Here is a 27,996-nt window from a genome sequence, read left to right on the forward strand (position 1 = left end):
CGCCACGCGTGCGCATTGCTGCTCATACGCATGCATAGTTTTGTCATTTTTTTAAATTATTGCTATGCAGCGAACAACGGCAGCTAGCGATCAACTGGGAATGACCCCCACAGTACTAAGAAGGCAGCCAGTAACTGCAGTTAGCAATATCAACATTTCAGATACAGGGGGTATGTACTATGGGGGTCATTGCGAGTTGATCGCTCGCTAGCAGTTTTTAGCAGTCATGCAAACGCTATGCCGCCTCCCACTGGGAGTGTATTTTAGCTTAGCAGAAGTGCGAACGAAAGGATCGCATAGCGGCAGCAAAATAATTTTGTGCAGTTTCAGAGTAGCTTCAGACCTACTCAGCGCTTGCGATCACTTCAGACTGTTCAGTTCCTGTTTTGACGTCACGAACACGCCCTGCGTTCATCCAGCCACGTCTGCGTTTTTCCTGGCACGCCTGCGTTTTTTCTGAATACTCCCTGAAAATGGTCAGTTGACACCCAGAAACGCCCACTTCATGTCAATTACTCTGCGGCCAGCAGTGCGACAGAAAAGCTTTGTTAGACCTTGTGTTAAACTACATCGGCCGTTGTGAAAGTACGTCGCGCATGCGCATTGTGCCGCATACGCATGCGCAGAAGTGCCATTTTTTTTGCATCAACGCTGCGCAGGGAACATTTTCAGCTAGCGATCAACTCGGAATGACCACCTATATCTGAAATGTTGAAATCGCTAACTGCAGCGACTGGCTGCCTTCTTTGTGCATCTAAAAGTCTTCTAAGTGCAGAATGATTTTTTCACACACACACACACACACACACACACACACACACACACACACACACACACACACACACACACATACACACACACACACAATGATACTTCTACTGCTGCTTATTTGTTTTCCCATGAAATTTCTAAACGTTGATAATTATTTTTTATTTGCTGTTTGCAAACGTTAGTTTTGCTGATTAAAAAAAAAAAAAAAAAAAAAAGACTGTCTGTGGCTGTGAGCAATACTCTCTCTGCACTATACTGTTCTTGCCAGCTATTTACGAAAGCAAGTGATACACTTGAGAGTGTCGAACATAGAGGAAAGATTAAACTGGATAAAAGGGGGAGGTGTAGAGCAAGGGGGATGGAAAATGCTTTCTAAAGTAAGATTTTGGATGAGTGTCAGAACTGAAAGCGCATGCGCAGAGCCCCGGGGAACCAGTCTAGGTGCTGCTAGAGCACAGGTAACACTCAGGCGTCCAACTGTGGTTGTTTAAATATACCCCCAAACCCCGCAAGTAATGGCTCTGCTGGGGAGATCAGACTGGCAGGTATGTACTCTGGTGCGTGTTTCTCTTCAAGTATTTATAATTTTTCTGTATTGTAACCCCGCAGACATGTTACTCACGTCTTTCCTTATCCAAAGTAAGCAATCTGGATTTCACAAATATATTTGGCACTGGGCTTTATTGCAGCACACTGTCTCATCTTCTTGGGGACGACACCCTTTACCGTCTGCTGAATTTACCGGTTTATAAATTAAGAACGCGAACACTATTAAGTTGGAATCCCACAGGTGATCGAATGTACTAAATTGTTCACAGCTTCCCTATTTCCAATGCTTCCATCCATATAGCTACTAACAGAAGGGGGTACGCCGTCTCTAAGCTTATGGGGTCGTTGTAGCTTGGTGGTGAGGTGAGTGAGCTTCTAGGTTTATTTTTCTATAACCTATGCAGGTTAAATACGGACAGATATATATATATATATTACTTTTAAAGATCTCCAGATTAATTCTATGTTTTCCTTCCCAAGTAATCGAATTTATTCAAGTGACTAACGACCATTCACAAATAATAATTTAGGAGGTGTGTGTGTGTGTGTGTGTGTGTGTGTGTATATGTATATGTATGTATGTATATATATATATATATATATATATATATATATATATATATATATATATATATATATATAAAATTTGTGTACCCCATGTTCTAAACTGGGTTTTTCTTTACGTTTGTTTAAAACTTTAATGCATTAGACTAATCATAATATATATTATTCCTTCACTTTACAGATTTTTTTTTATTTATGCTTGAATAAAAAATAAGATAAAATCACAAGTTTTTTATTTTAAGTATATAATAAACTTTGTCGGCAAATAGAGTACAGTCCACACTCTTGCAAGCGTATGGTATGGAGTGTAGAAATTACAGTACGGTTAATGACAATTAAAAGTTTAAAGTGTATTATTTTAATCCTTGGTGGATATCTATTTGTGAGGTTTCGAAGTTACAAAGAAACCACAAAAGGCTGTAATAATCTCCACTCTACACCTGCTGTTTATGCGCAGATTACATTTTCGTTACCAGATCTGAATACAAAACACAAATGACATTTATGTGCTGCAGAACACAATGCGCGCTAAAACAATTTGTTCCACATAATTGACGCCCTGTACACAATATGCGTTATGGTACATTGCACCACCTGTGCAGCAATGGCGCAACTGTCGGATGTCTGCGCAGCTAAATCCCAGCGCGTTTGTTTCAGGTTTCGTTCAGATTGTAGAATAACTAAACACAAATTTAGATTATGCCGCTAATTATTTACGGTGTCCTGCAGCTGCGTTGACTAATGTGCAGTTATTTCCTGATAAAATACTTTAAGTCGGAAAAATGTTAAGGGTTTTTTTTAAATACTTTGTCACATAGTATATTATGACTTATGTGTATTTTTCATTTTCGTACAGTTTAATTCAACTCTAGTTTTTAAGAAGCTTGAACTCTGTATATATAAAATTATATTGTTAAAATAACAATATAAAAGCTTGTATAGGTGGTATTGTATGTATACTGTATCTAATATTGAGGTGTGTGTATGTATGTATATATATATATATATATATATATATATATATATATATAAAATCTCGCACTTTAATAAAGAGCTGTATTAGGTGACTGTACTACCCTAATTACCTGCAGTGAGTTGGTAATGATTATTAATGGTATACACTGTAAACTTGGCTATTACGATTATATTTCTGCTCGGTTTTTATTATATCAGATGCTTTTAATATATATATATATATATATATATATATATATATATATATATATATAAATATTTCCTTCGGTTATTTAGAGCAAGTTACTTTTATACCAACTTCATAAAGGATAACAATTGTATGTGTGTGGGGGTGTAGCAATAAATCCCCTTCATTACTATATGTTCTGTATCCGAGAGGGGTTGGTAAAGTCCCACATCCTGACGTGGATCCCTCTGTCAGACAAGGAGTTGGCGCTATTCTAGTTTTCCCTTTATAACTTATTTATATTAGCAGCCTTAATGACGCCAAGCCCTCTGAGAGTAATCACAGGCACTTGCTGTTACAGGCAGCCAGGGACGGCATAACCTGCATTTCAAAGGCACTTTCTATAGAAAAACAACAGGGGCAATTTAAAATGTAGCCCCACCAAAAATGGTAATGAAGATTAGCTACAACTGAGATTCTCTGATGATTATAAGGTTCCTCAATTGATGGAATCAGCACCTGGTTAGTATACAGACACCTTCTTAATAAGTAGTGCTGAAAGCATGCTTAACCCCTCCGTAAATCGCTGCTGGAAATAGGGGTAAAATGATTGGGTCAGGACAAACCACCCAAATATTCTGGACCTGTAATAAAATAACATTTGTTAGGCGTATTCTAAATTTCACAGTAAATTATTTTGTATCCCGTAAACTAAAATTGCATTGTACGAATTGGTAAATTTGCTCTTTTTAAGGCACATTTTGTACACTTTATATAGTGCCTTAAGGATGATTTTTATTATTTGAAATACAGTATATTTTCCTTGTCTAAAAGCGCACTGTCCTTGTTACTCTTACAATGACTCCTATATGCGGGTAAATATCTGTCTATCTGTCCTCTAAAATTCATTAACAAGTTTGGCTGTACAATATTTTTTCTTTACTAGTTCTAAATTACGGATTTTCTCAAAATAATAATTTACCGGCTAATCTGCATCATCTTCACACACGCAGATTTTCCCAATCATGCGGTCTGAATTAAAGAACAGACGCTAAAGTACATTTATTATTATTATTATTATTATTATTATTATTATTATTATTATTATTATTATTCTACAAATCCTTTGCACACTACACATTAAAAATAAATATGAACACCAGAATATTCATATGCTTATACAGTTGTATATGTTTGTGGCATAATTTTTCTTTTAAGTCCTTGTCCACTGGGAAAGGGTATAGGGCCTCAAAATAGTAGTCCACTAATCTGTAGCTAAAATGTACAATATCGACATGCATTGCACGTATAACTCCATTTATTTTCGCAATATAATATTTTAATGTAGCATATTTTGATATACGGTGTAAAAAGATTATGCACAGGCGGCATTTAGTGCAAATTTGAGGCCAAATGAGAACATACAAATGGTGCAAGGTTTTGCGTCACAGGTCCCGGAAAAAAAAAGTTGTGTGTGTATATATAGGTGTAGGAATTTCACCCTTCGTGGGTTGTTGGTGCCCCACAGCTGGCAGTGCAAAAATGCATTAGTCTGGCAGATGATTGTGTAACGGGTTACTGTACTCTGTATCTCGCCTTGGGGAGAAGAGTTAATCTGTCAAGTGTTTATTTAAATGGACACTTAAGTATTTTTGTATCGCTCTCCTGCTTATTACCACATGAGTATGCCAACCGTAACATTTATTTAATGATGGCTTAAACCCTCCACCAATGCATGGCTGGGACTTCAATTACACGAAGAGAGCAGATTATATATGCACTGCATATAATCCCAAAGCCTTAACTATTACCAATGTAAATAACGCACATAATGGCTTTATTACAGTACAGTGTACATACGCATGAATCCCAGTGCATACGAATGTGCTGCAGTTCACATTAATGTGAAAAATTCAATAAAATGTGTGTGTGTGTGTGTGTGTGTATGTGTGTATATATATATATATATATATATATATATATATATATATATATATATATATATATATATATAATGTGTGTGTGTATTAGATCATGGTATATATTAATATAAAATTGTATTATTATATCATGGTATATTTACTAAGCGGTGATTTTCAATACCCTCTTTTTTTTTAAGTATAAGAGCAATAATTACTGCAAAACGAGCATGATTTTACATTCACTATTATTGCCCTTTAAGACAGCAGGCACAGTCTGCAACAAAGTGTTTTGAAAATCCACTGCTTAGTAAATATATCCCCATTATCCCTTTTAACACTCCAGTTGCTCCCAGGAAACGATGTGCTTGTGGATTGCAAGCATGCCACTGATACTCATTATGTTTTGCTAACCATTTTAGTGTTTTTGTTTCTGCTTGGCTGCATCGGAGTGAACGTGTCAGTGTTTAGATAAGTAGTTACAGTGTGAGGAGACACATTACACTGTGTGTGTGTAAGAGGCAGTAGGGAGAAGTGCCTCTGACACTAATGTGACTTTATCTCACTGAGCCAGGAGCCTGGTCTCTCGCCCAGTAATACCCAGAGAGAGGGGGCGGGGGGCTATTTCTGCCAGTCTCCTGTGATTGGGCAATGCTGCTCCCTTCTGTAATTAAACCTCAGCCCCATCCCTGGGGAGGAGTTACCGTAATCGGAGCATTATGGGCGGACAGGGGAAAAGGGGGAATATCTAGCAATCACCAGGCGGGGATCAGTTCTGTAGGAGCCTCCATGCCTGAGAGATAACTGGGACTGGGGAATACACCGTGAACTTGGATTATTTGTTCGCTTTCTCTTATCTGGATACCGGGCACGATGCTGTGGAAACTAGCAGATAATGTTAAATATGAGGATGAGTGTGAGGTGAGGCTGAAGCTGTGCATTTGTCTGCTTTTTAAGAACCTAGCATCTAGTACGATTTTATAAATCGGCAATCCAGGATTGGGCATATACTGATGTCGCAGTCTGTTTCTTAATCGGGTCGCTCGGTCGGGTAATGCGGTGTGTCTTGCTGTACTCTGCACCCCTGCTGTAAACTGCTTTTTTTTATTTTGCACTCTAAATACGTACTTTGTGCTAGAAATGGCGTTGCCCGGTGTGTTTGCAGTGTGCCCGTATAATACTGGCATGTGGCATATGATCTATTAGCAGCGTCCTCCCCGTACTCACACCGTGTGCTGGAGCTACTGGCCGTTATCCCTGTTTCGGGCGCTAGTGGGCGCCAGAGACGAGGGGATCTCATTGAAGTCTTGTGTCCACGGTTAAGATTTGCCGATTTCCACCCCCCCCCCCCCCCCTTTCCTGTTAAGTTTTATTTTGTAGCCTTAAAACTTTATAATCGTTTATAGCAAATTTGTTTTTCTATTGGAATCCCAGCTAAGCATTGCCTACCTCTGAAAGTGAGCGCCATCCGGTTTCCTGTGCAGAATGCGATTTATGTAATTGTAAACTAATGATGACTGTATTGTGTAAGATATCTAAATGAGTGCAATCATGTATAGGTTAGCAGTGTACATACGTTTTGAGTATGGTAGCCAGTCTGAGTTGACTCATTCTTCAGGATTTCACCCTCCCTATTTCCTTGGTCCCAGTCATTCATTTTTATGCATTGGTCACGGTCTGCACAGTGTGGTTGTCTTGGCTCCTGTTGATTAGTTTCAGTCATTTCCAATCAATAGGAGGTATTTAGCAGAGAGGACTGGTCACAGCAGAGCTTGTTCGGGTTCCTTTCTTTCCTGATTAGCTTCCCTGTAATATTAATGACCATGACGCTGTAATCTGCTAACACCAGAGATCAGACCAATTTAAACATTTCTACAAGTGGTTCCAAGAAGCTAGCATTTTCTGCAACTCTCTTATCTGTATCAAACTGAAAAAAAGCGTATGAACAGACTTTGTTTATGTAAAATTATTATTTATTCTGTCACTAATTTTTGAAATTCGTATTTGAAGCCATTAACGGTGCAACACTAAAACGATTTCTAGTTGTAGTAAGATGATTTCTGGAAGATGGTTTGTAGAATATTATTGTTATTCCATTCGTCCTTCTGCAAACGAAAAAAAAAAAAAGTTCTCCATAAGTGGCATGAGATCTAAGATCATATGACTCTCTGGCAAATGTTTAGCAGATGAAACAGTGAATTAATGAACTGTTTATATTTGCATGCACTAGATTTATTACTACATTTTAACAAAGCACACTATACAAAGTAAATTGGCATAACAACATATTAACCCTTTCTCCTATTTTTATTTCTCTATAGGACAGACATGATGGGAGCAGCAATGGTAACCCAAGGTTACCCCATCTATCATCAGTCAGTCAGCACCTGTATAGCCCAGCTCCCCCTCTCTCCCATTCAGGGTCTTCTGACTTCCAGCCCCCATACTTCCCACCTCCATACCAGCCTCTGCCTTACTCCCAATCTGCTGATCCGTACTCCCATCTTGGAGATCCATTCTCCCTTAACTCCATCCACTCTTCTCACCCACCTCCAAGTCAACAACAAGCATGGCCAAGTCGTCAAAACCAGGATCACAGTGGAATTTCCCACCATGGCAGACCTGGGTTAGTCCATCACATACCTTCTCTGGATCCCAGCTCAGGAAGGCTGGGAAGAGACTATCAAAGGAGACCTGATATTCTTCTTCAGCATGGGCATGTAATGGATTCCTCAAACCTAGCGGACAATCTTGGTCTACCAGACATTGGGCAGCAAATGGAGGATGTTGCGGTAATGTCTTCTAAAATAAATCGTGCAGAGGGATAGGGTGTTGTCTGTTGTGTAATGCAGAGATTTTGGCTTTGTAGTAATGACAGCCTGAGCTAGACACTGCTCAATTTGTAACTTTGGAATTTTATAGATTTAGCAGGATTCATTATACTGTAGTTTTAATGGGGGAAAAAAATGTATCTCATATATTGCAGCTTTCAGAAGCTGAATGTATTGTTCTTGTAAACCAGTAAGCTACTTTTGAAAATAAAACTGATGCACAGACAGTATTTTGTTTGTAAATGGTTAAGTTTGCACCCTCCACTAGATAATATCTGGAGTGTTGGGGGGGAAAAAAAAAATACTCATTGCATGTGATAAATGAATAAATGTTTTATCGTCCCTGTTTATAATATAGAGCTATGTAATTATATATATATATATATATATATTAGTGTGTGTATATATGTGTTCATATTGATCATTGGTCTGTTTGCCCAGTTGTATTAATATAATTTATATTTAATTTTTGCTTATAAACTCTAATATAAGTAGTTCCTTGTAGACCTTTTGCAGACTGATACACTAAATTGTTGTTTAGTAAGCATGGAAATGTTTATTTTCTCACACTTATTATAGCTGGATCTTTGAATATTTTGTTAAATATTTCAGATAATTCAATTGTACTTGTCTGAGAACTTTTACAGTTCTTGAGCAGATAAATCAATGTAATGTTAATGTTATCTCTCTCCATTTTTCCTTAGAGTTTGGAAGAGCAAAGTTTAATAATGCATGACCAGACAGTCATTAAAAAAGGTTTGTTTAAAATGTTTCTCTTTGTGAATGTGAAATTATTGTTTTAAAAAAAAATAAAGTAAAAAAAAAAACAAACTCTTTGTTTTTTTACGTAATCAAATATTTGCTGTATTTTTGTTAGGTAAAACATAGAATATTGGGCTTTATTTACCGTAAATGCAGAAATATCAATTTTGTTTTATACAAAATTTTATGTAGTGTGTATTCATATTTAAGTCTTAACTAGACATTTTATTTTCTTGTTTTACAAACAACTATTTTTTTTTGTTCAGCTCAAAACCACCAATGCATTCCAAATCCTTTTAACCCTAGAGAATTGAGTGAAAACAGAGCTTTTTCTATAAACTATCTTGATTACATAGTTGTGTCATGTTAAAAGTATTTTCTTGTGAAGAGATGAGTAATTCTGTTATCACAAACATCCCTATGCTGTGGAGCGTGCAACAATGTCTTTTGTGACTTAATTATTTTGTGTGATGTCCCCCCCCCCCCCCCCCCCTCCATATTTCACTATATGCAAAAGTGTGCCTGCAAATGTATTTATTTAAGCACCCTGAATGTTAAGGAAGAGCAATTAACAAGTTGTATCTGGCACACGTTGGGTATTGCAGAATAGGTGACATTTTAAGGAAAACCTGCTATACAGAAGCTGCTATTTAGACTTTGATAGAATATAAACTGAGTACATTAGGGATGCTTGGGCTGATCTGTAGATTGATCTGTGTCATAAGGAACCTACACATTAGAACATAAACTTGACAGTGTTGGCATTATACGTCAATATCTATCTGTCCATGCTTGCTCTTGAAGGTGTTTCTTGAGCATTTTCGCAGGTTGGGCATTTAATTTGAATCAGGATTGTGTAATCTAGCTATTTTTTTCCCTTGTTGCCCAGCATGTAAACAATGAGCTGCTGTTTCTATAAATCCTTTTGCCATGAGATTCACTCTGATTCCTGATGGCTTGTAAATGGAGTGCGTTGTCAGACCAAAACAGAGCAAGACAAGAAATTTGGAGTATCTTTACAGTTACTTCATGCAGAATCTGAAGACCACTAGGGTTAATTTGTGATGTATGTGTCTAACTGGGAAAGTCATGGGATTAAAGTGAATTCCTGGACTAGTTTAGCAGTTCTAATAGGCACCATGATTTGGTATTACAAGGGAAGCATCTCCTAGTCATACGGTATTGGCAAACCTCCTTTGCCACTAATGCTATCACAATTCTATGACTCTTAATCCAAAAGATTCCCTCTAAACTAGACTTGACTCTGCAGAGGTATATTGTGAACATTTTTTATTTTTTTTATTCTGTTTACAATTCAGAGCATGCATTTGCAATTGGTCTGTACTTGTATTGCTCTGCACATTTACCTCCACATTCAAGTCCTTGAATGCATAGGTTACTTGGACCAAGCTGCCTTCAAGAACTAGAATGAAAAATGTTGCAATTTTTCTGATGTGTAGTACATTGGTAAAATCATATCTGGCTGTCTCATACCAAATAACTTATGTTTTTTAGATATTAAGTCTGTCCCTCAATGGCCTTAGATGGCAAGTAGCCGTTCAGTCTTTGGGAGAAGTTATCTGACTTAATAGTTCCTTTTGTATCTTTTGTTATTCAAAATAATAAATAAAAAAATTGCCTATTTTTGGACCTATTCACCAAAGGAATAATAGTCATGGAAACAATGCCAGGTCCTCTAAGGAACATTAATAATATCCATTGGCTGGTCTAATGAAGTTCTGACTGAACTACTTGCCAATAAAGTACTGCTACAGCCTAATGCATTACATGCTGTGCACCCTCGTAGTCCTTTACCTGGAAGGCTATAGGTTACAGCACTGATTTTCAGCATGTTTCTGTGTGTTTCCTTTATGCAGGAGTGGTGGTTACAAACTCCAGCAGTAAAACAAAAGTTCTTCAGTTATGTAACGGTTGTTGTTTGTTTTTTATTAGTATTATTATTATTATTATTATTGTTAGTCTGCTTTTCACACATTAGAATTTTATAACTGTATAAATTGTCCACAGGGAAAAACACGCTCAGTATGCCCTACCATAAGGATGCACTGATGGGAATTGTGATTAATCCAAATGAAGTTTTCTGCTCTGTTCCTGGAAGACTCTCCCTCTTAAGTTCCACCTCAAAATACAAAGTTACTGTAGCAGAAGTCCAGCGGAGACTCTCACCACCTGAATGCTTGAATGCATCCTTGCTCGGGGGAGTTCTTAGAAGGTATGTATCTATACTACCCCTGCGGCATACAGTTCTGTTTCTGAGCCTCCTCCTAGGACAGACTTTGCTTGTGGCACTGAAAATCTTTTATATAGAGTGCTTTAAAAGAAAAATACACTTTTAGAAGTCTTAATTTCAGTGTATTCTGCTAAATACTTATTTAGGACCATTTGCTATATGGCTGCATTCTTGCGTAAAAGTTGTCCATCTTCTAATTTAGAGACCTGAAGCTTATGGCTTCCATGCTTTTGTGGGACTTTACTACAACTCCCAGTATGCCCTGGCAGTCGGATGATGGCAGTTCGTGCTGGGATTTTTTTTCTTTGTTTCAAAGTTGTTTAAGCCAGTTCTAAATAGTTACTGTGCATAAATTCTCCCTACGCTAATACTTGCCCAACCACTTTTTATTTAATGACCAGGAACAGAGGTTATTTAAAGTAGACAACTGTTGTAGTTTAACAAAACTTTTCTTCCACATTTTCCAGTCAGACTCCGATAACAATGGCGTGCTTTGTTTTTAAAATTTTAAAGCGGACCACAATGGAGCAGACGCGTGAGATTAGAGAGAAATCGTTATACCACATTTTGGTGCCACCTCCCAACAGTACTGCTAATTTAAATTTGAACTAATTGTATTCAAATGAGAAATAGACTCCAATGCTCTGTCTGCCCCATAGTTCTCTCCTGAATTACAGGACACTTCAAAGCAGCTGGTGCCTTTTGAGTGCAGTTGTTTTTTAAGAAGCATTTTTTTTTTAAAGAGATGGCACAGTGAAAAGCTTTTAGAAAACTCTGCTTATAGAGGCCTTCATGATCCCTTGTATTGGGTATTTGCAGTAGTGTCTGCTATAAGCAGAGACATTTTCTGATTTTTGTTAAATATGGAGTGTTTATATATGCTACCAGAAAGATTAGTGTGTGTGTGTGTGTTTTTTTTTTAAGCTATCTTCAAGCGACTTATTTAATAGCAGTGCTTTGTACATGAATGTGGTATAACCTTACCCAAAGGTTCTCAAATGTGGCCCTCAAGGAACCCCAAAGGTCCAGGATTTAGGTATATCCATGGCTTAGTACAGATGGCTAAATCAAATTGGCTGAGGTGCTAATTAAGTCGCCTGTGGCCAAGCAGGGATAAACCTAGACCGTTGGGGTGCCTTGAGGGACAATCATTGGGCCAGATGTATTAACCCTGGAGAAGGCATAAGGAAGTGATAAGTGCAAGGTGATAAACGCACCAGCCAATCAGCTACTAACTGTTTAATTTACATATTGGAGCTGATTGGCTGGTGCATTTATCACCTTGCACTTATCACTGGTTTATCACTTCCTTATGCCGTCTCCCAGTGTTTGAGAATCTCTGACCTAACCCAAAGCATCCACTCAGGTTTGCTTGTGTTTTCCAAATTACGCTACATAATGTAGACTTGTAGCTGTAGTTACATTATTTTGAACCATGTTTAATAGGGCTACAAAAGGGTTTTGTGTGTGTTGTGTTTTTTTTTGGAGTAGAAACAAATGACTATTCACAGTGCAAAAAACAGCCTCATGTGATACGATAACACTAAATGTAATCATTTTAATATAGATTAGCAAACCGGTTGCATCTCTTAAGTTTCTTGGCTATGAAAAAGCTGTATTAGGGGAAAGTTCCCATACAAGTCCCCACAGACCAGTGATCCGCTCTATAGGCGGGTCTTGTGAAATTGTATCTGGATAATCCATAGGCTGTAATATGTACTATTTTAGACACATTGATTCTTAATGTGAGGGAATCCTGCCCTGTGAGGTTTTGTTCTGGGAATAATGCCCTTTTAGTAACTTGAGAGTTTTTGTTGCTAAAAACACTCTCATTGGTAATTTTAATGTCTGTTCTGTCTAATTCTCTTTATCAGAGCAAAATCTAAAAATGGAGGGAGGTCGCTGCGGGAAAAACTTGAAAAAATTGGTCTCAACCTGCCTGCTGGAAGGCGAAAAGCTGCAAATGTGACGCTGCTGACATCATTGGTTGAAGGTTTGTTTTATATTACTATATTTCTTCCCCCCCCCATTATCCTTATTATGATAGGACACCACAAAGGGTCTGTATTGCTGTACAGAGTGCATACAACAGTATAGAGCAAACCTAACAGGACATACCGAATTACAACATGATAAAGTGCAGTGTGCACCTAACAGGACAGATATATATATATACATACATACATATCAAAACTACATACATATCAAAACTACATTTTTATCTATAACTAGGCAACTAGCACTGGCTGTTTCTATATCCCAGTTTATGGGCTCGGCAGATCAGTTCAGAACCTCTTTATTATGAAAGCTATATCAAGAGGAGATGATTGCATTGGCAGTGAAAGGAAGATCACACAAGGGTAGAGGGCCTTGCTTGTCAGAGTTAAATATCAGTCAGGCTGACATGGGTGTATATATAATTGTGGCAGGATGTACGGAGCATATGGGCCCTTAGGTCCAGGAGAGCCCACACCACTTATCCTGCACCCATAGACTATTAGACTCTGGCACAGTGCAAGAGTCTAGTAAGTGTATATGTTGGTGTAACGGAGCTGCCTACACAGAGATTGGACACAGGCCTCATCTCCTAAGAAAACCCCTACTGGCATAGTGACACAGCGGGGTTAGTCAGTGTGTGGGGACAACAGAGTGGGTTAGGAGGAGAGGTGGTAGGCTTTGAAAAATAGATGGGTTTTGATAGCCTGTTTTTAAGCTTTTGGAGAAAGGAAGAGTCCGATAAGGAAAGGAGTGAGTCCCTGTGGTGAGGAGCAGTGAGGGAGATTTGTAGATCTGTAAGATAAGGTAATCCGTTGGGAAGAGGCAGTGGTCATTGACAGAAGGACATGAGCGATAGGTCTTTGGCAGGGTATGAGTTTGGGTGGGGGGAATGGATTGGATGAGAGATTTATAGAGGAAGGGGAGCCAATGTAGGACCTGGCAGAATCGGAATGGATAGAAAAATCAGGTGAACAGTGGCATCGACTGGAGATGCATAGGCTGTATTGGAAGAGGATGCAGTAGTCCTGTTGAGACTTGTATGAACACTAGTGAATGGCATATTCTCCACTGGCAGCTGCCAGGTACAGATCAGAGGAAGAAATTAGCGCATTTTATTATGAAAAGGCTTCTAGCGACTCTTCTAACAAAGGGAGAAGATCGTAATAAAAGGTTATGAAGTTATCCTATTGGTTTTTGTTAGCTTCTTCACATCTACTAGATAGGTAAACTCTGAAATGAAACATTTTACTAATAGACCTCTTTAATTAGGGTTAACAATAGAGTGCTAAAATGTACAGGAACATACTCTGACAAACTGTGTCAAAGCCCTGATCACTAGAGCTTGCACACTAATAGGAAATTATAGAAACTGTAAAATGTACCTGGATTGTGTTGTTTATTTTTTAAATTTTACCCTATGTTTTCTGTTCCGTTACATTGGGATACTCTCTTAATTCTGTGGTCTTGGCTTGGAGGACCACTGGTGTTGAAGTGGTTAATAAGTTCTCATCACTCAGCTGTGAGTCACTTTCCTTGTTACCGGTGTTGGCTAATACGCCTATAGCCTCCTTTTTTAAAAGGACGCTTTCAATGTGTCTCAATCACAATTTATAAGGCATACTGAAGAGAAGAGCTAAATGTATACTTTCTAAATTACATCATGTAGATATCTGCTTTTTAAATTGTCAGTGCAATAAAGCTACTGTAGATGACTATGCTAAAAGATATTTAACTAGAAAATAAAATTCTGTGACACCCACAACCATGAGACTATTTACTGTTAACCTGTGCCTTTTACTCATAGGGGAAGCTGTACACCTTGCTCGTGACTTTGGTTATGTTTGCGAAACTGAATTCCCCTCTAAAGCTGTAGCAGAGTACCTGACCCGGCCACACATAGAACGCAATGAGATGTCGAATCGGAAGAATATGCTGCTTGCTGCTAAGTGAGTAGAAGTGTTTATGGTGAATGTCTGTGGCAGTATGCTCCAAATTGGACAGCATTAATAAGAGTGCTACAAATCGGTCACTCTGTAATTTCTAATATGACTAACCATATGGAGGTTACACTTTAAACTGCATTCTATGAGGACAAATGTGTGTTTGGTTTTTTTTTTTTAACCAAAAGTACAAATTTGATGCCTTGTACAGATTGGAAACTGCACTTTATTTTCTCAATTCCATTTCATAAAGGGGGAGGAGGGGGGAAGAGCAAGGCCATCTTGGGTGCAAAACCATTTGCTTGTGATTTTGGATAGGTCCAGTTATATCTTCAGGTCATAATTTTTGATAGCTGCAAGTATAAGAAATTGCCTAAAGGCTTGTTTATTTGCCCTTTTAGTAATACTGGTCATATATATGGAGTGGCTAGCACAGACCAAACATTCCTACATATGTAAGAAAAAAAGCCATTTGTTTCCCCCAGCACCCTGAATGATAACCGTAACCAGATATAAATTCCACATAATAACAGAATTCAGAGATCTTCGTTACACATATTTGCGCAAATGTGTGAATAAGCCCCAAAGCCGCATCAAGGCGTCTCTGTATATTTGGGGTCCCTAGCGCTATATCTAGGTGCAGGGTGTGGCACCCCAAAACACCAGCATAAGCCAGAAAGCCCAGCGTAGCATACCAGTGAAAAAACTATAGTGTTAATAAATTAGTATTTAGGAAGCCGAAGCTATAGAGAAAGTGATACAAAAATGAGATGCAATTAAAATAGAGAAATAGTGTTAAAAAATTAATAAGTGAAAAGTGTTAATAGAATGTAAGGGTATGCCACACTAAGGCCATCCAGCTCAGCCAGTCCAGAGGCACCACACCTCACACCTCCATTACCCCAATCTGGGTCTAAGATTAACCAGCAAGGAGCCACATGATAATGGCTCCTTACTACAATATGTCTAAGCAAAGAGCTACCTACCTTGGAGCAACCCCATAATGCTCCATGTGGCATGTCAGGGCCTGCACCTCCTAATGCAGGAACCTCTCTGCCTCTCACAACAAACATATATATTGGTAGATGCTCAATTAGCTTAGTGATATCATTCAGGTGCATTTCATTTTTGTATCACTTTCTCTATAGCTTCGGCTTCCTAAATACTAATTTATTAACACTATAGTTTTTTCACTGGTATGCTACGCTGGGCTTTCTGGCTTATGCTGGTGTTTTGGGGTGCCACACCCTGCACCTAGATATAGCGCTAGGGACCCCAAATATACAGAGACTCCTTGATGCGGCTTTGGGGCTTATTCACACATTTGCGCAAATATGTGTAACGAAGATCTCTGAATTCTGTTATTATGTGGAATTTATATCTGGTTACGGTTATCATTCAGGGTGCTGGGGGAAACAAATGGCTTTTTTTCTTGCTTAGAAATACCCCTCCCTTTCGAGCACCTGAATGATATCACTAAGCTAATTGAGCATCTACCAATATATAAGATTCCTACATATGTTGTGTCCATATTTGCCAGAGTAAAATATTCCATTGAAAATTATGGGAGTTAGGTATAATTCTGGAATCCTCACAATCCGTGTTTATACCAAATAAGCTTGGATGACATTTGCAATGCAAAAATAGCCACAGACAATTAGGGATGTTATTCTACATCATGGATGTGGCTTTTGTATGCAAGATGTAATTGGTCCATAGCTTAATGCAGTGTTTATCTGAACAAATGTTTTTATTTAAAAAGCCATAGAATAGATGGATTGCTGTTTGTTTACTGAGCTTCTTAGGAGTTCCCGATTTCCACTCTGATCTGCCATTTGTGAGTCATTAGAATTTTCAATATTTATCTTTTATGCTTTCCAGAGTATATTTTAGAGCAGTTGATTTGTTTGTTTGCCACAACTGTACTACAATTTATACCCCACTACTAACCCCTAAATAACCCTGACAGACTGATTCTCAAAGTAGTACAAACATACAACATTATCCCCAGAAAATATAAGACCCCATAATGGAATATGATCTGTTTCTCGAACAAGACTGTTACAGTGATGGGGACCTAAATAGGCTTGTCAGTATTACGGTTTTATTTCTAGACAAGCCATAGGAGCACCTATTTATTGATTATCTGTAAACTTTGATTGCTGTGTCATTATCAATGACTTTCTCTTACAAGCTCCATAGTCTTTTACTGCAGATTGAGGGTAATTCCAAGTTGATTGCAGCAGGATTTTTTTTTAGCAATTGGGCAAAACCATATGCTCTGCAGGGGAGGCAGATATAACATGTGCAGAGAGAGTTAGATTTGGGTGGGGTGTGTTCAGACTGAAATCTAATTTGCAGTGTAAAAATAAAGCAGTCAGTATTTACCCTGCACATTAAATAAAATAACCCACCCAAATCTAACTCTTTCTGCACATGTTATATCTGCCTCCCCTGCAGTGCACATGGTTTTGCCCAATTGCTATCAAAAATCCTGCTGCGATCAACTTGGAATTACCCCCATCATGTATTGCGTTGATCAGTCTTTTGGATTTAGTTTCACTTCACAGAGATCACGATGAGCAAAATTGAATGCAAATTGAGTTTTGCTGTGGAACAGGTGATACCTTTGTTAGGAGCTGAGTGTCCACTAATTTAGCTGGGACCACAATTTCCCCAGCAAATCTCTAAATCAAATGCTGAACAATGCAATGAGTTTGCAGAACAGTCTTGAAAATGTTGTATTTCTCTGCACTCATATAAAATATTTTAAATATGTACATGTCACCCCCCTCTGCTTGCCTGCTGCTCTCTTACACCTACCATTACTTCCTTAAGTTCAGTTATGGGGTGAGGGACAGGATTTGCTTCTGTTTGTCCACTTTATCTGTTACATTGATCATAAATAATTTTGAATTGGTTCTGGACCACTAACCCAGGGCACCCCTGCAAGTGTCCAGGTGCACCCCAGGGTGCTATGGAGCCCAGTTTAGGAACCTGTGTTCTAATTACTTGTAAACCTGATTTTTGTTTGTGTAATATGGAATGTTTCCTAATGTACATTTCACAAGAAGTATTTGTGTGTGTCTCGTCACTTTTCAGGTTGCAGTGGGGGTGGACTTTTTTTCTTTCCCTAAAGTAATGCTGACTAATTGACTACTCATTTTGTAGTGTGATGCTGGAAAATTAATAGAACAGGAAGTTCTATAGACATTGTTGAAATGGTTACAAATTAGAGATGAGCGGGTTCGGTTTCTTTGAATCCGAACCCGCACGAACTTCACTTTTTTTTTCACGGGTCCGAGCGACTCGGATCTTCCCGCCTTGCTCGGTTAACCCGAGCGCGCCCGAACGTCATCATGACGCTGTCGGATTCTCGCGAGACTCGGATTCTATATAAGGAGCCGCGCGTCGCCGCCATTTTCACACGTGCATTGAGATTGATAGGGAGAGGACGTGGCTGGCGTCCTCTCCATTTAGATTAGATTTAGAAGAGAGAGAGAGAGAGAGATTGCTGTGATACTGTAGATTAGAAGAGAGTGCAGACAGAGTTTAGTGACTGACGACCACAGTGACCAGTGACCACCAGAGACAGTGCAGTTGTTTGTTTTATTTAATATATCCGTTCTCTGCCTGAAAAAAACGATACACAGTCACACAGTGACTCAGTCTGTGTGCACTGCTCAGCCCAGTGTGCTGCACATCAATGTATTGTATATAAAGCTTATAATTGTGGGGGAGACTGGGGAGCACTGCAGGTTGTTATAGCAGGAGCCAGGAGTACATGATAAATAATATTATATTAAAATTAAACAGTGCACACTTTTGCTGCAGGAGTGCCACTGCCAGTGTGACTAGTGGTGACCAGTGCCTGACCACCAGTATATTAGTAGTATTGTATACTATCTCTTTATCAACCAGTCTATATTAGCAGCAGACACAGTACAGTGCGGTAGTTCACGGCTGTGGCTACCTCTGTGTCGGCACTCGGCAGGCAGTCCGTCCATCCATAATTGTATTATAATATATACCACCTAACCGTGGTTTTTTTTTCATTCTTTATACCGTCGTCATACTAGTTGTTACGAGTATACTACTATCTCTTTATCAACCAGTGTACAGTGCGGTAGTTCACGGCTGTGGCTACCTCTGTGTCGGCACTCGGCAGGCAGTCCGTCCAACCATAATTGTATTATATACCACCTAACCGTGGTTTTTTTTTTCATTCTTTATACCGTCGTCATACTAGTTGTTACGAGTATACTACTATCTCTTTATCAACCAGTGTACAGTGCGGTAGTTCACGGCTGTGGCTACCTCTGTGTCGGCACTCGGCAGGCAGTCCGTCCATCCATCCATAATTGTATTATAATATATACCACCTAACCGTGGTTTTTTTTTCATTCTTTATACCGTCGTCATACTAGTTGTTACGAGTATACTACTATCTCTTTATCAACCAGTGTACAGTGCGGTAGTTCACGGCTGTGGCTACCTCTGTGTCGGCACTCGGCAGGCAGTCCGTCCAACCATAATTGTATTATAATATATACCACCTAACCGTGGTTTTTTTTTCATTCTTTATACCGTCGTCATACTAGTTGTTACGAGTATACTACTATCTCTTTATCAACCAGTGTACAGTGCGGTAGTTCACGGCTGTGGCTACCTCTGTGTCGGCACTCGGCAGGCAGTCCGTCCATCCATAATTGTATTATATACCACCTAACCGTGGTTTTTTTATACCACCTAACCGTGGCAGTCCGTCCATAATTGTATACTAGTATCCAATCCATCCATCCATCTCCATTGTTTACCTGAGGTGCCTTTTAGTTCTGCCTATAAAATATGGAGAACAAAAAAGTTGAGGTTCCAAAATTAGGGAAAGATCAAGATCCACTTCCACCTCGTGCTGAAGCTGCTGCCACTAGTCATGGCCGAGACGATGAAATGCCAGCAACGTCGTCTGCCAAGGCCGATGCCCAATGTCATAGTACAGAGCATGTCAAATCCAAAACACCAAATATCAGAAAAAAAAGGACTCCAAAACCTAAAATAAAATTGTCGGAGGAGAAGCGTAAACTTGCCAATATGCCATTTACCACACGGAGTGGCAAGGAACGGCTGAGGCCCTGGCCTATGTTCATGGCTAGTGGTTCAGCTTCACATGAGGATGGAAGCACTCAGCCTCTCGCTAGAAAACTGAAAAGACTCAAGCTGGCAAAAGCACCGCAAAGAACTGTGCGTTCTTTGAAATCCCAAATCCACAAGGAGAGTCCAATTGTGTCGGTTGCGATGCCTGACCTTCCCAACACTGGACGTGAAGAGCATGCGCCTTCCACCATTTGCACGCCCCCTGCAAGTGCTGGAAGGAGCACCCGCAGTCCAGTTCCTGATAGTCAGATTGAAGATGTCAGTGTTGAAGTACACCAGGATGAGGAGGATATGGGTGTTGCTGGCGCTGGGGAGGAAATTGACCAGGAGGATTCTGATGGTGAGGTGGTTTGTTTAAGTCAGGCACCCGGGGAGACACCTGTTGTCCGTGGGAGGAATATGGCCGTTGACATGCCAGGTGAAAATACCAAAAAAATCAGCTCTTCGGTGTGGAGGTATTTCACCAGAAATGCGGACAACAGGTGTCAAGCCGTGTGTTCCCTTTGTCAAGCTGTAATAAGTAGGGGTAAGGACGTTAACCACCTCGGAACATCCTCCCTTATACGTCACCTGCAGCGCATTCATAATAAGTCAGTGACAAGTTCAAAAACTTTGGGTGACAGCGGAAGCAGTCCACTGACCAGTAAATCCCTTCCTCTTGTAACCAAGCTCACGCAAACCACCCCACCAACTCCCTCAGTGTCAATTTCCTCCTTCCCCAGGAATGCCAATAGTCCTGCAGGCCATGTCACTGGCAAGTCTGACGAGTCCTCTCCTGCCTGGGATTCCTCCGATGCATCCTTGCGTGTAACGCCTACTGCTGCTGTTGTTGCCGCTGGGAGTCGATGGTCATCCCAGAGGGGAAGTCGTAAGCCCACTTGTACTACTTCCAGTAAGCAATTGACTGTTCAACAGTCCTTTGCGAGGAAGATGAAATATCACAGCAGTCATCCTACTGCAAAGCGGATAACTGAGTCCTTGACAACTATGTTGGTGTTAGACGTGCGTCCGGTATCCGCCGTTAGTTCACAGGGAACTAGACAATTTATTGAGGCAGTGTGCCCCCGTTACCAAATACCATCTAGGTTCCACTTCTCTAGGCAGGCGATACCGAGAATGTACACGGACGTCAGAAAAAGACTCACCAGTGTCCTAAAAAATGCAGTTGTACCCAATGTCCACTTAACCACGGACATGTGGACAAGTGGAGCAGGGCAGGGTCAGGACTATATGACTGTGACAGCCCACTGGGTAGATGTATGGACTCCCGCCGCAAGAACAGCAGCGGCGGCACCAGTAGCAGCATCTCGCAAACGCCAACTCTTTCCTAGGCAGGCTACGCTTTGTATCACCGCTTTCCAGAATACGCACACAGCTGAAAACCTCTTACGGCAACTGAGGAAGATCATCGCGGAATGGCTTACCCCAATTGGACTCTCCTGTGGATTTGTGGCATCGGACAACGCCAGCAATATTGTGTGTGCATTAAATATGGGCAAATTCCAGCACGTCCCATGTTTTGCACATACCTTGAATTTGGTGGTGCAGAATTTTTAAAAAAACGACAGGGGCGTGCAAGAGATGCTGTCGGTGGCCAGAAAAATTGCGGGACACTTTCGGCGTACAGGCACCACGTACAGAAGACTGGAGCACCACCAAAAACTACTGAACCTGCCCTGCCATCATCTGAAGCAAGAAGTGGTAACGAGGTGGAATTCAACCCTCTATATGCTTCAGAGGTTGGAGGAGCAGCAAAAGGCCATTCAAGCCTATACAATTGAGCACGATATAGGAGATGGAATGCACCTGTCTCAAGTGCAGTGGAGAATGATTTCAACGTTGTGCAAGGTTCTGATGCCCTTTGAACTTGCCACACGTGAAGTCAGTTCAGACACTGCCAGCCTGAGTCAGGTCATTCCCCTCATCAGGCTTTTGCAGAAGAAGCTGGAGGCATTGAAGAAGGAGCTAACACGGAGCGATTCCGCTAGGCATGTGGGACTTGTGGATGCAGCCCTTAATTCGCTTAACAAGGATTCACGGGTGGTCAATCTGTTGAAATCAGAGCACTACATTTTGGCCACCGTGCTCGATCCTAGATTTAAAGCCTACCTTGGATCTCTCTTTCCGGCAGACACAGGTCTGCTGGGGTTGAAAGACCTGCTGGTGACAAAATTGTCAAGTCAAGCGGAACGCGACCTGTCAACATCTCCTCCTTCACATTCTCCCGCAACTGGGGGTGCGAGGAAAAGGCTCAGAATTCCGAGCCCACCCGCTGGCGGTGATGCAGGGCAGTCTGGAGCGACTGCTGATGCTGACATCTGGTCCGGACTGAAGGACCTGACAACGATTACGGACATGTCGTCTACTGTCACTGCATATGATTCTCTCAACATTGATAGAATGGTGGAGGATTATATGAGTGACCGCATCCAAGTAGGCACGTCACACAGTCCGTACTTATACTGGCAGGAAAAAGAGGCAATTTGGAGGCCCTTGCACAAACTGGCTTTATTCTACCTAAGTTGCCCTCCCACAAGTGTGTACTCCGAAAGAGTGTTTAGTGCCGCCGCTCACCTTGTCAGCAATCGGCGTACGAGGTTACATCCAGAAAATGTGGAGAAGATGATGTTCATTAAAATGAATTATAATCAATTCCTCCCCGGAGACATTGACCAGCAGCAATTGCCTCCACAAAGTACACAGGGAGCTGAGATGGTGGATTCCAGTGGGGACGAATTGATAATCTGTGAGGAGGGGGATGTACACGGTGATATATCGGAGGGTGAAGATGAGGTGGACATCTTGCCTCTGTAGAGCCAGTTTGTGCAAGGAGAGATTAATTGCTTCTTTTTTGGGGGGGGTCCAAACCAACCCGTCATATCAGTCACAGTCGTGTGGCAGACCCTGTCACTGAAATGATGGGTTGGTTAAAGTGTGCATGTCCTGTTTTGTTTATACAACATAAGGGTGGGTGGGAGGGCCCAAGGATAATTCCATCTTGCACCTCTTTTTTCTTTTCTTTTTCTTTGCATCATGTGCTGATTGGGGAGGGTTTTTTGGAAGGGACATCCTGCGTGACACTGCAGTGCCACTCCTAGATGGGCCCGGTGTTTGTGTCGGCCACTAGGGTCGCTAATCTTACTCACACAGCTACCTCATTGCGCCTCTTTTTTTCTTTGCGTCATGTGCTGTTTGGGGAGGGTTTTTTGGAAGGGACATCCTGCGTGACACTGCAGTGCCACTCCTAGATGGGCCCGGTGTTTGTGTCGGCCACTAGGGTCGCTAATCTTACTCACACAGTCAGCTACCTCATTGCGCCTCTTTTTTTCTTTGCGTCATGTGCTGTTTGGGGAGGGTTTTTTGGAAGGGCCATCCTGCGTGACACTGCAGTGCCACTCCTAGATGGGCCCGGTGTTTGTGTCGGCCACTAGGGTCGCTAATCTTACTCGCACAGCTACCTCATTGCGCCTCTTTTTTTCTTTGCGTCATGTGCTGTTTGGGGAGGGTTTTTTGGAAGGGACATCCTGCGTGACACTGCAGTGCCACTCCTAGATGGGCCCGGTGTTTGTGTCGGCCACTAGGGTCGCTTATCTTACTCACACAGCGACCTCGGTGCAAATTTTAGGACTAAAAATAATATTGTGAGGTGTGAGGTATTCAGAATAGACTGAAAATGAGTGTAAATTATGGTTTTTGAGGTTAATAATACTTTGGGATCAAAATGACCCCCAAATTCTATGATTTAAGCTGTTTTTTAGTGTTTTTGGAAAAAAACACCCGAATCCAAAACACACCCGAATCCGACAAAAATAATTCGGTGAGGTTTTGCCAAAACGCGTTCGAACCCAAAACACGGCCGCGGAACCGAACCCAAAACCAAAACACAAAACCCGAAAAATTTCAGGCGCTCATCTCTATTACAAATCCTAGTGTCTTTGCTTGCAAAGAAACTAGAATCTTTATTATATCAATGTGTCTCTAAGATTTAAAATTACAAGGAGCTTCGTAGATCATACAGTGCAATAACACATAAAAATATTTAATTATATTTTGCATATTTTTATTTGGCCGTTTTAATACTCTCCATGCTCTAGTAATACATCCTGACTGTATTTTACTTAAGGTATGTTCAGCAGCGCCCCACAGATTGGTCCTCTGCCTGAAAGGGCCTATTGGATGGATATAGGGAAATGGTTTCTTTTGGGGGTGCCTGTTTTTATTGGTCTCAACAGGTTAATGCCGTTCAAATGTCTCACACATATATGAAAGTACTGTGACAGATTAAGTACAACCAAAATCAATCTTTACAAGATGTGTTTATTAAAATCGTTCCTAAAAGGTTCAAATAAAATATATTTTAAATAACAAAACAATAGTTGTACTAATACACAAGTACAGTTGAATTCTTGGCATGTATTTAAAAGACAGTTCTTTTTCTTTCATTTTGGATCTGAATAATAAAACAATGCGTCATCCAATGCGTTTTGTCATTGACTACTTCATCAGGGGTATTCTATGACAATGAATCAGTAATGGTGGGATTCCAACTACTGAGTGGACCTTTCAATGGGCTTTTCGCTCAGGTTGGTATTGTATGTTGTTACTTAAACATCTTACTATCCAGACGACGACTGAAATAGCTGAATGGGGATAATACCCTCTGATGGCTGGTCTCCTCCTTTATAAAGGCCTACTGAGATTAATTGTCACAGCCAATATGGAAGAGAATGGAGGTCACAATATATTGCCCTCTTTGACCTTTCTAGTGTGGTCCTCCTTCTTTATCTCTCCTGTTCAGCTGCTGTTAGACAATCTGGTCTCCTTTATAAAGGAGACCAACCACCAGAGGGTATTATCCCCATTCAGCTATTGCAGTTGTCTGGATAGTAAGAAGTTTAAGTAACAACATATAATACCAACCTGAGTGAAAAGCTTATTGAAAGGTCCACTCAGTAGTTGGAATCCCACCATTACTGATTAATTGTCTTAGAATACCGCTGATGAAGTAGTCAATGACAAAACGCATTGGATGACTCATTGTTTTATTATTCAGATCCAAAATGAAAGAAAAGTACTGTCTTTCAAATATATGCTAAGAATTCAACTGTACTTGTGTATTAGTACAACTATTGTTTTGTCATTTAGAATATTTTATTTGAACCTTTGTAGGAACGATTTTAATAAACTTATATCTTGTAAAGATTGATTTTGGTTGTACTCAATCTGTCACAGTACTTTGAACGAATTCTGTATTTTCATGTGTGTGTGTGACAGTTGAAAAGGTTTGAACCTTTTGAGACCTATAAAAATAGGCGCCCCCGAAAGAAACCATTAGTTATGTAATCCAAACTCGCAGCAAGCCCCTAACCCCTGGTGTAGTACTATACACAACCTGTCCCATGCTTCAGAATCTGCTAATAATCCATAAATCTGCATAAATCTATTTATTCTGCAAGCTCCACAAACTTCTCAAAGTAACCTGATAACTGAGCTCTCACCAGGCAAGCTCCGTTAAATATATATGCAAGAATCTCCTCTCCTGTCAGTACATGTGCATTGCTCCTAGGCTTGTCTCTGTTTAGTTGCTGACCAGAAACTAAAAATCTGTAGATGATTCAGTAGTTTTTATGTAGTCCTTACCTGTGAAGGAAGACTGCTCTTGATTTTTACTTTAAAAAAAAAAAATGAGGGGGGGGGGGGTTGTGTGTGTGGGGTGTATGTTATTAAAATGTTCCAGCAGGACTTGCTGTTGTATAACAATTTCATAACATGCACCAATATTTGAGATGTCTGTCGCTCTCAACCATGTGCATTTATACATTGAAAATTGTGCCGCCTACACAATAACTGCCTCACAGGGTTGCCAACCTTATAACATGCTTGAACATATTTCATGGACCACATATTTTCATTTTTTTTTAATTGACGCCTAGGAAGTTTTTATGCATTATTTAAACTTGGTTTTTGTCCATAATTAAAGGTAGAAGCGGCCATCATTGGCACTTTGTATTTGTGTAGGATCAGAAAAAGGTTCCATTTTCTATTTACCCTATTTTATTTTATTTTATTATTTTTTTGATGCATGAAAATGTTACCAGGTATAATATTATTATTATTTTTTTATTTTCAATTTATGCATTTTTTTTTTTTAATAGGCAAATCTGCAAAGAATTCACAGATCTCCTCACCCAAGACAGAACACCTCTAGGTAATGCAAGACCAAGTCCAATTTTGGAGCCTGGAATCCAGGGTTGTTTGGCCCACTTCAGCCTCATAACGCATGGTTTCGGAAGTGCTGCCATTTGTGCTGCTATGACATCTGTACAAAACTACCTGAACGAAGCATTAAAGATTGCAGATAAAATGTACATGAATAGTGGAGATCAAAGTCCTGGAGACGGCAACAAAAACTTAGACAAGATGGATAAACACAGGAAATGAGAACATTGTGTGGACAACTTTTTAAATGTTTTGGAAATCTGAGGGTGGAACTGCCATTTCTCTTAGGTCTCAGTTTATAATGGGACCTATGAACAAACTATTGTCCCGGAAACTATTTGGAATACTATGGGATGTTTTTTTTTTTTTTGTGTGTGTGATCTCCGCTGCCCAGTGTCTCTGCTGAGAGGGAACTCGTGTGTCAGAACTTTATATGGCAAAAGTTAAAATTTACACTCCAGCCATCTTGCCCCTCACACATTTCATTGAGACGGTCTGTTTAAATCCATGTATAATACTACCTGCATGCCATGCCCCCTTTCCCTCTCCACACTCTGCTGTTTACCAGTGGCTACATCACAGGATACGAAATACGCTGCAACACTTTCTACAACCGGAAGATGATGATATGGGGAATTGAAAGTTGGCTTTATGCATGTACAATAGTATGTTTGTGACTAGCACCAATTGTAGCATAACTAATTTTAATCAAACTCTAAATTGGTATCTCTTAAATTCGTAGTTGTATTGCATAGCAAAATATTACTTTTGTTTTTATTTCATTTTTACAATATGCAATAATTGTCTTTTACACACCACTTTTTTATTTTTTTGTCGTGGTGGTCTTTTGGTTAATGTCGCCAAACCTTGAATGCATTTTTATTTTTTGAATTCACTGTGAAGACCGCAAAGTTTCCAAGGCAATTATGGCAGGTAACATTGGGTGGCCATTCCAGTACTATGTGACTAGAATACTCTGCCCTGGTGCCCGCAGTAGAAAAACAATCTCAATACCTACTTCTAGTCACTGTAGGGTATAAGACCACTTTTTTTTTAATTTAAATTCTTATATAACTAAGCACAATGGTTTGAACCACTGTCCAACAATAGATAAATAACTATACTTTGAAAATTATATTGCTCTTTTTTAACTTACTGTAACTTTTTTTTTTTTTTTTCCTACTACCTTCCACCCGTTTCATATCATCATAAGTCATGGGTTTTTGTGTATCTTAAATTGGAACTCCACTATTGGAGAAACCAGCAGCCCAGCCAGTTTTTGTTTATCACAGTCCCTGTGTAGAATATTATATGCAAAGTACAGACCTGTATCTCATCTGTCACATCCAAGGGCAATGAAAATAAACAAATCTGTCTGAACAGTAGGATTCTCAGAAGGTGCAAGTCTAATTTTAACTCCAATCATAAACTGTTGAGGCAGCAATGCATTGCTGAGAATTGTTAGGGTGGGGCATTGTAACTCTCGGAGAGCCTGATAGAGTTACAGGATTAGTTGGGTATTTTGTTTTTTGTACATATTTATTTATATGTAATTTAAGGGGTTTTGTACATATTGGTGAAACTTTATACAACTGAGGTTATGGGAAGATTGATACAATTTTCATTTTTTTAAAGTCTTTGTAAACAGATCTGATTTAGAGTATTTAACAAATAATTGTGGCACTAAAGGTTGTGTTCTAACCTTTGCAAAAGCAATATGTGTGACATTGTGTGGGAGGGTAAGTGACGTTTTTAGAGGAATGAGTGCTATGTTGCGTTTTGTGTTCAGCTTTTACATATTTGTAAATCTTCCAATATTGAATTGTATATTATAAACCTATAATAAAAGAAAAACTCCAAGTTTTCTTTATCTTCTTTTTCTACTTTTTAAACTTTT

General features: G+C 39.8%; 1 protein-coding gene and 1 long non-coding RNA gene across 3 annotated transcripts in view; one reads left to right on the top strand and one right to left on the bottom strand.

Annotated features, from left to right (window-relative positions):
* Positions 1 to 1,144: 1,144 nt before the first annotated feature.
* TFAP2C (transcription factor AP-2 gamma) lies at positions 1,145 to 27,963 on the top strand. Of its 2 annotated transcripts, none has more exons than XM_063959036.1 (7): positions 1,145 to 1,316; positions 7,266 to 7,736; positions 8,480 to 8,531; positions 10,566 to 10,770; positions 12,663 to 12,781; positions 14,591 to 14,732; positions 26,036 to 27,963. In XM_063959036.1, the coding sequence occupies exons 1-7, from the start codon at positions 1,287 to 1,289 to the stop codon at positions 26,319 to 26,321; spliced, it is 1,305 nt and encodes a 434-aa protein (XP_063815106.1). In that variant the 5' UTR covers positions 1,145 to 1,286; the 3' UTR covers positions 26,322 to 27,963. The 2 variants fall into 2 exon arrangements, with proteins under 2 accessions (XP_063815106.1, XP_063815105.1); XM_063959035.1 differs by lacking the exon at positions 1,145 to 1,316 and adding an exon at positions 5,644 to 5,865.
* LOC135055231 (uncharacterized) overlaps positions 6,959 to 27,996 on the bottom strand; it is a 168,858-nt gene continuing 147,820 nt past the window's right edge. Inside the window, exon 3 of the long non-coding RNA XR_010243700.1 lies at positions 6,959 to 7,049. This is a non-coding gene — a long non-coding RNA (uncharacterized LOC135055231). The remainder of the gene's footprint in view (positions 7,050 to 27,996) is intronic.

The sequence above is a fragment of the Pseudophryne corroboree genome, chromosome 3 (assembly GCF_028390025.1).
Source record: "Pseudophryne corroboree isolate aPseCor3 chromosome 3, aPseCor3.hap2, whole genome shotgun sequence".
Classification (NCBI taxonomy): Eukaryota; Metazoa; Chordata; class Amphibia; order Anura; family Myobatrachidae; genus Pseudophryne; species Pseudophryne corroboree.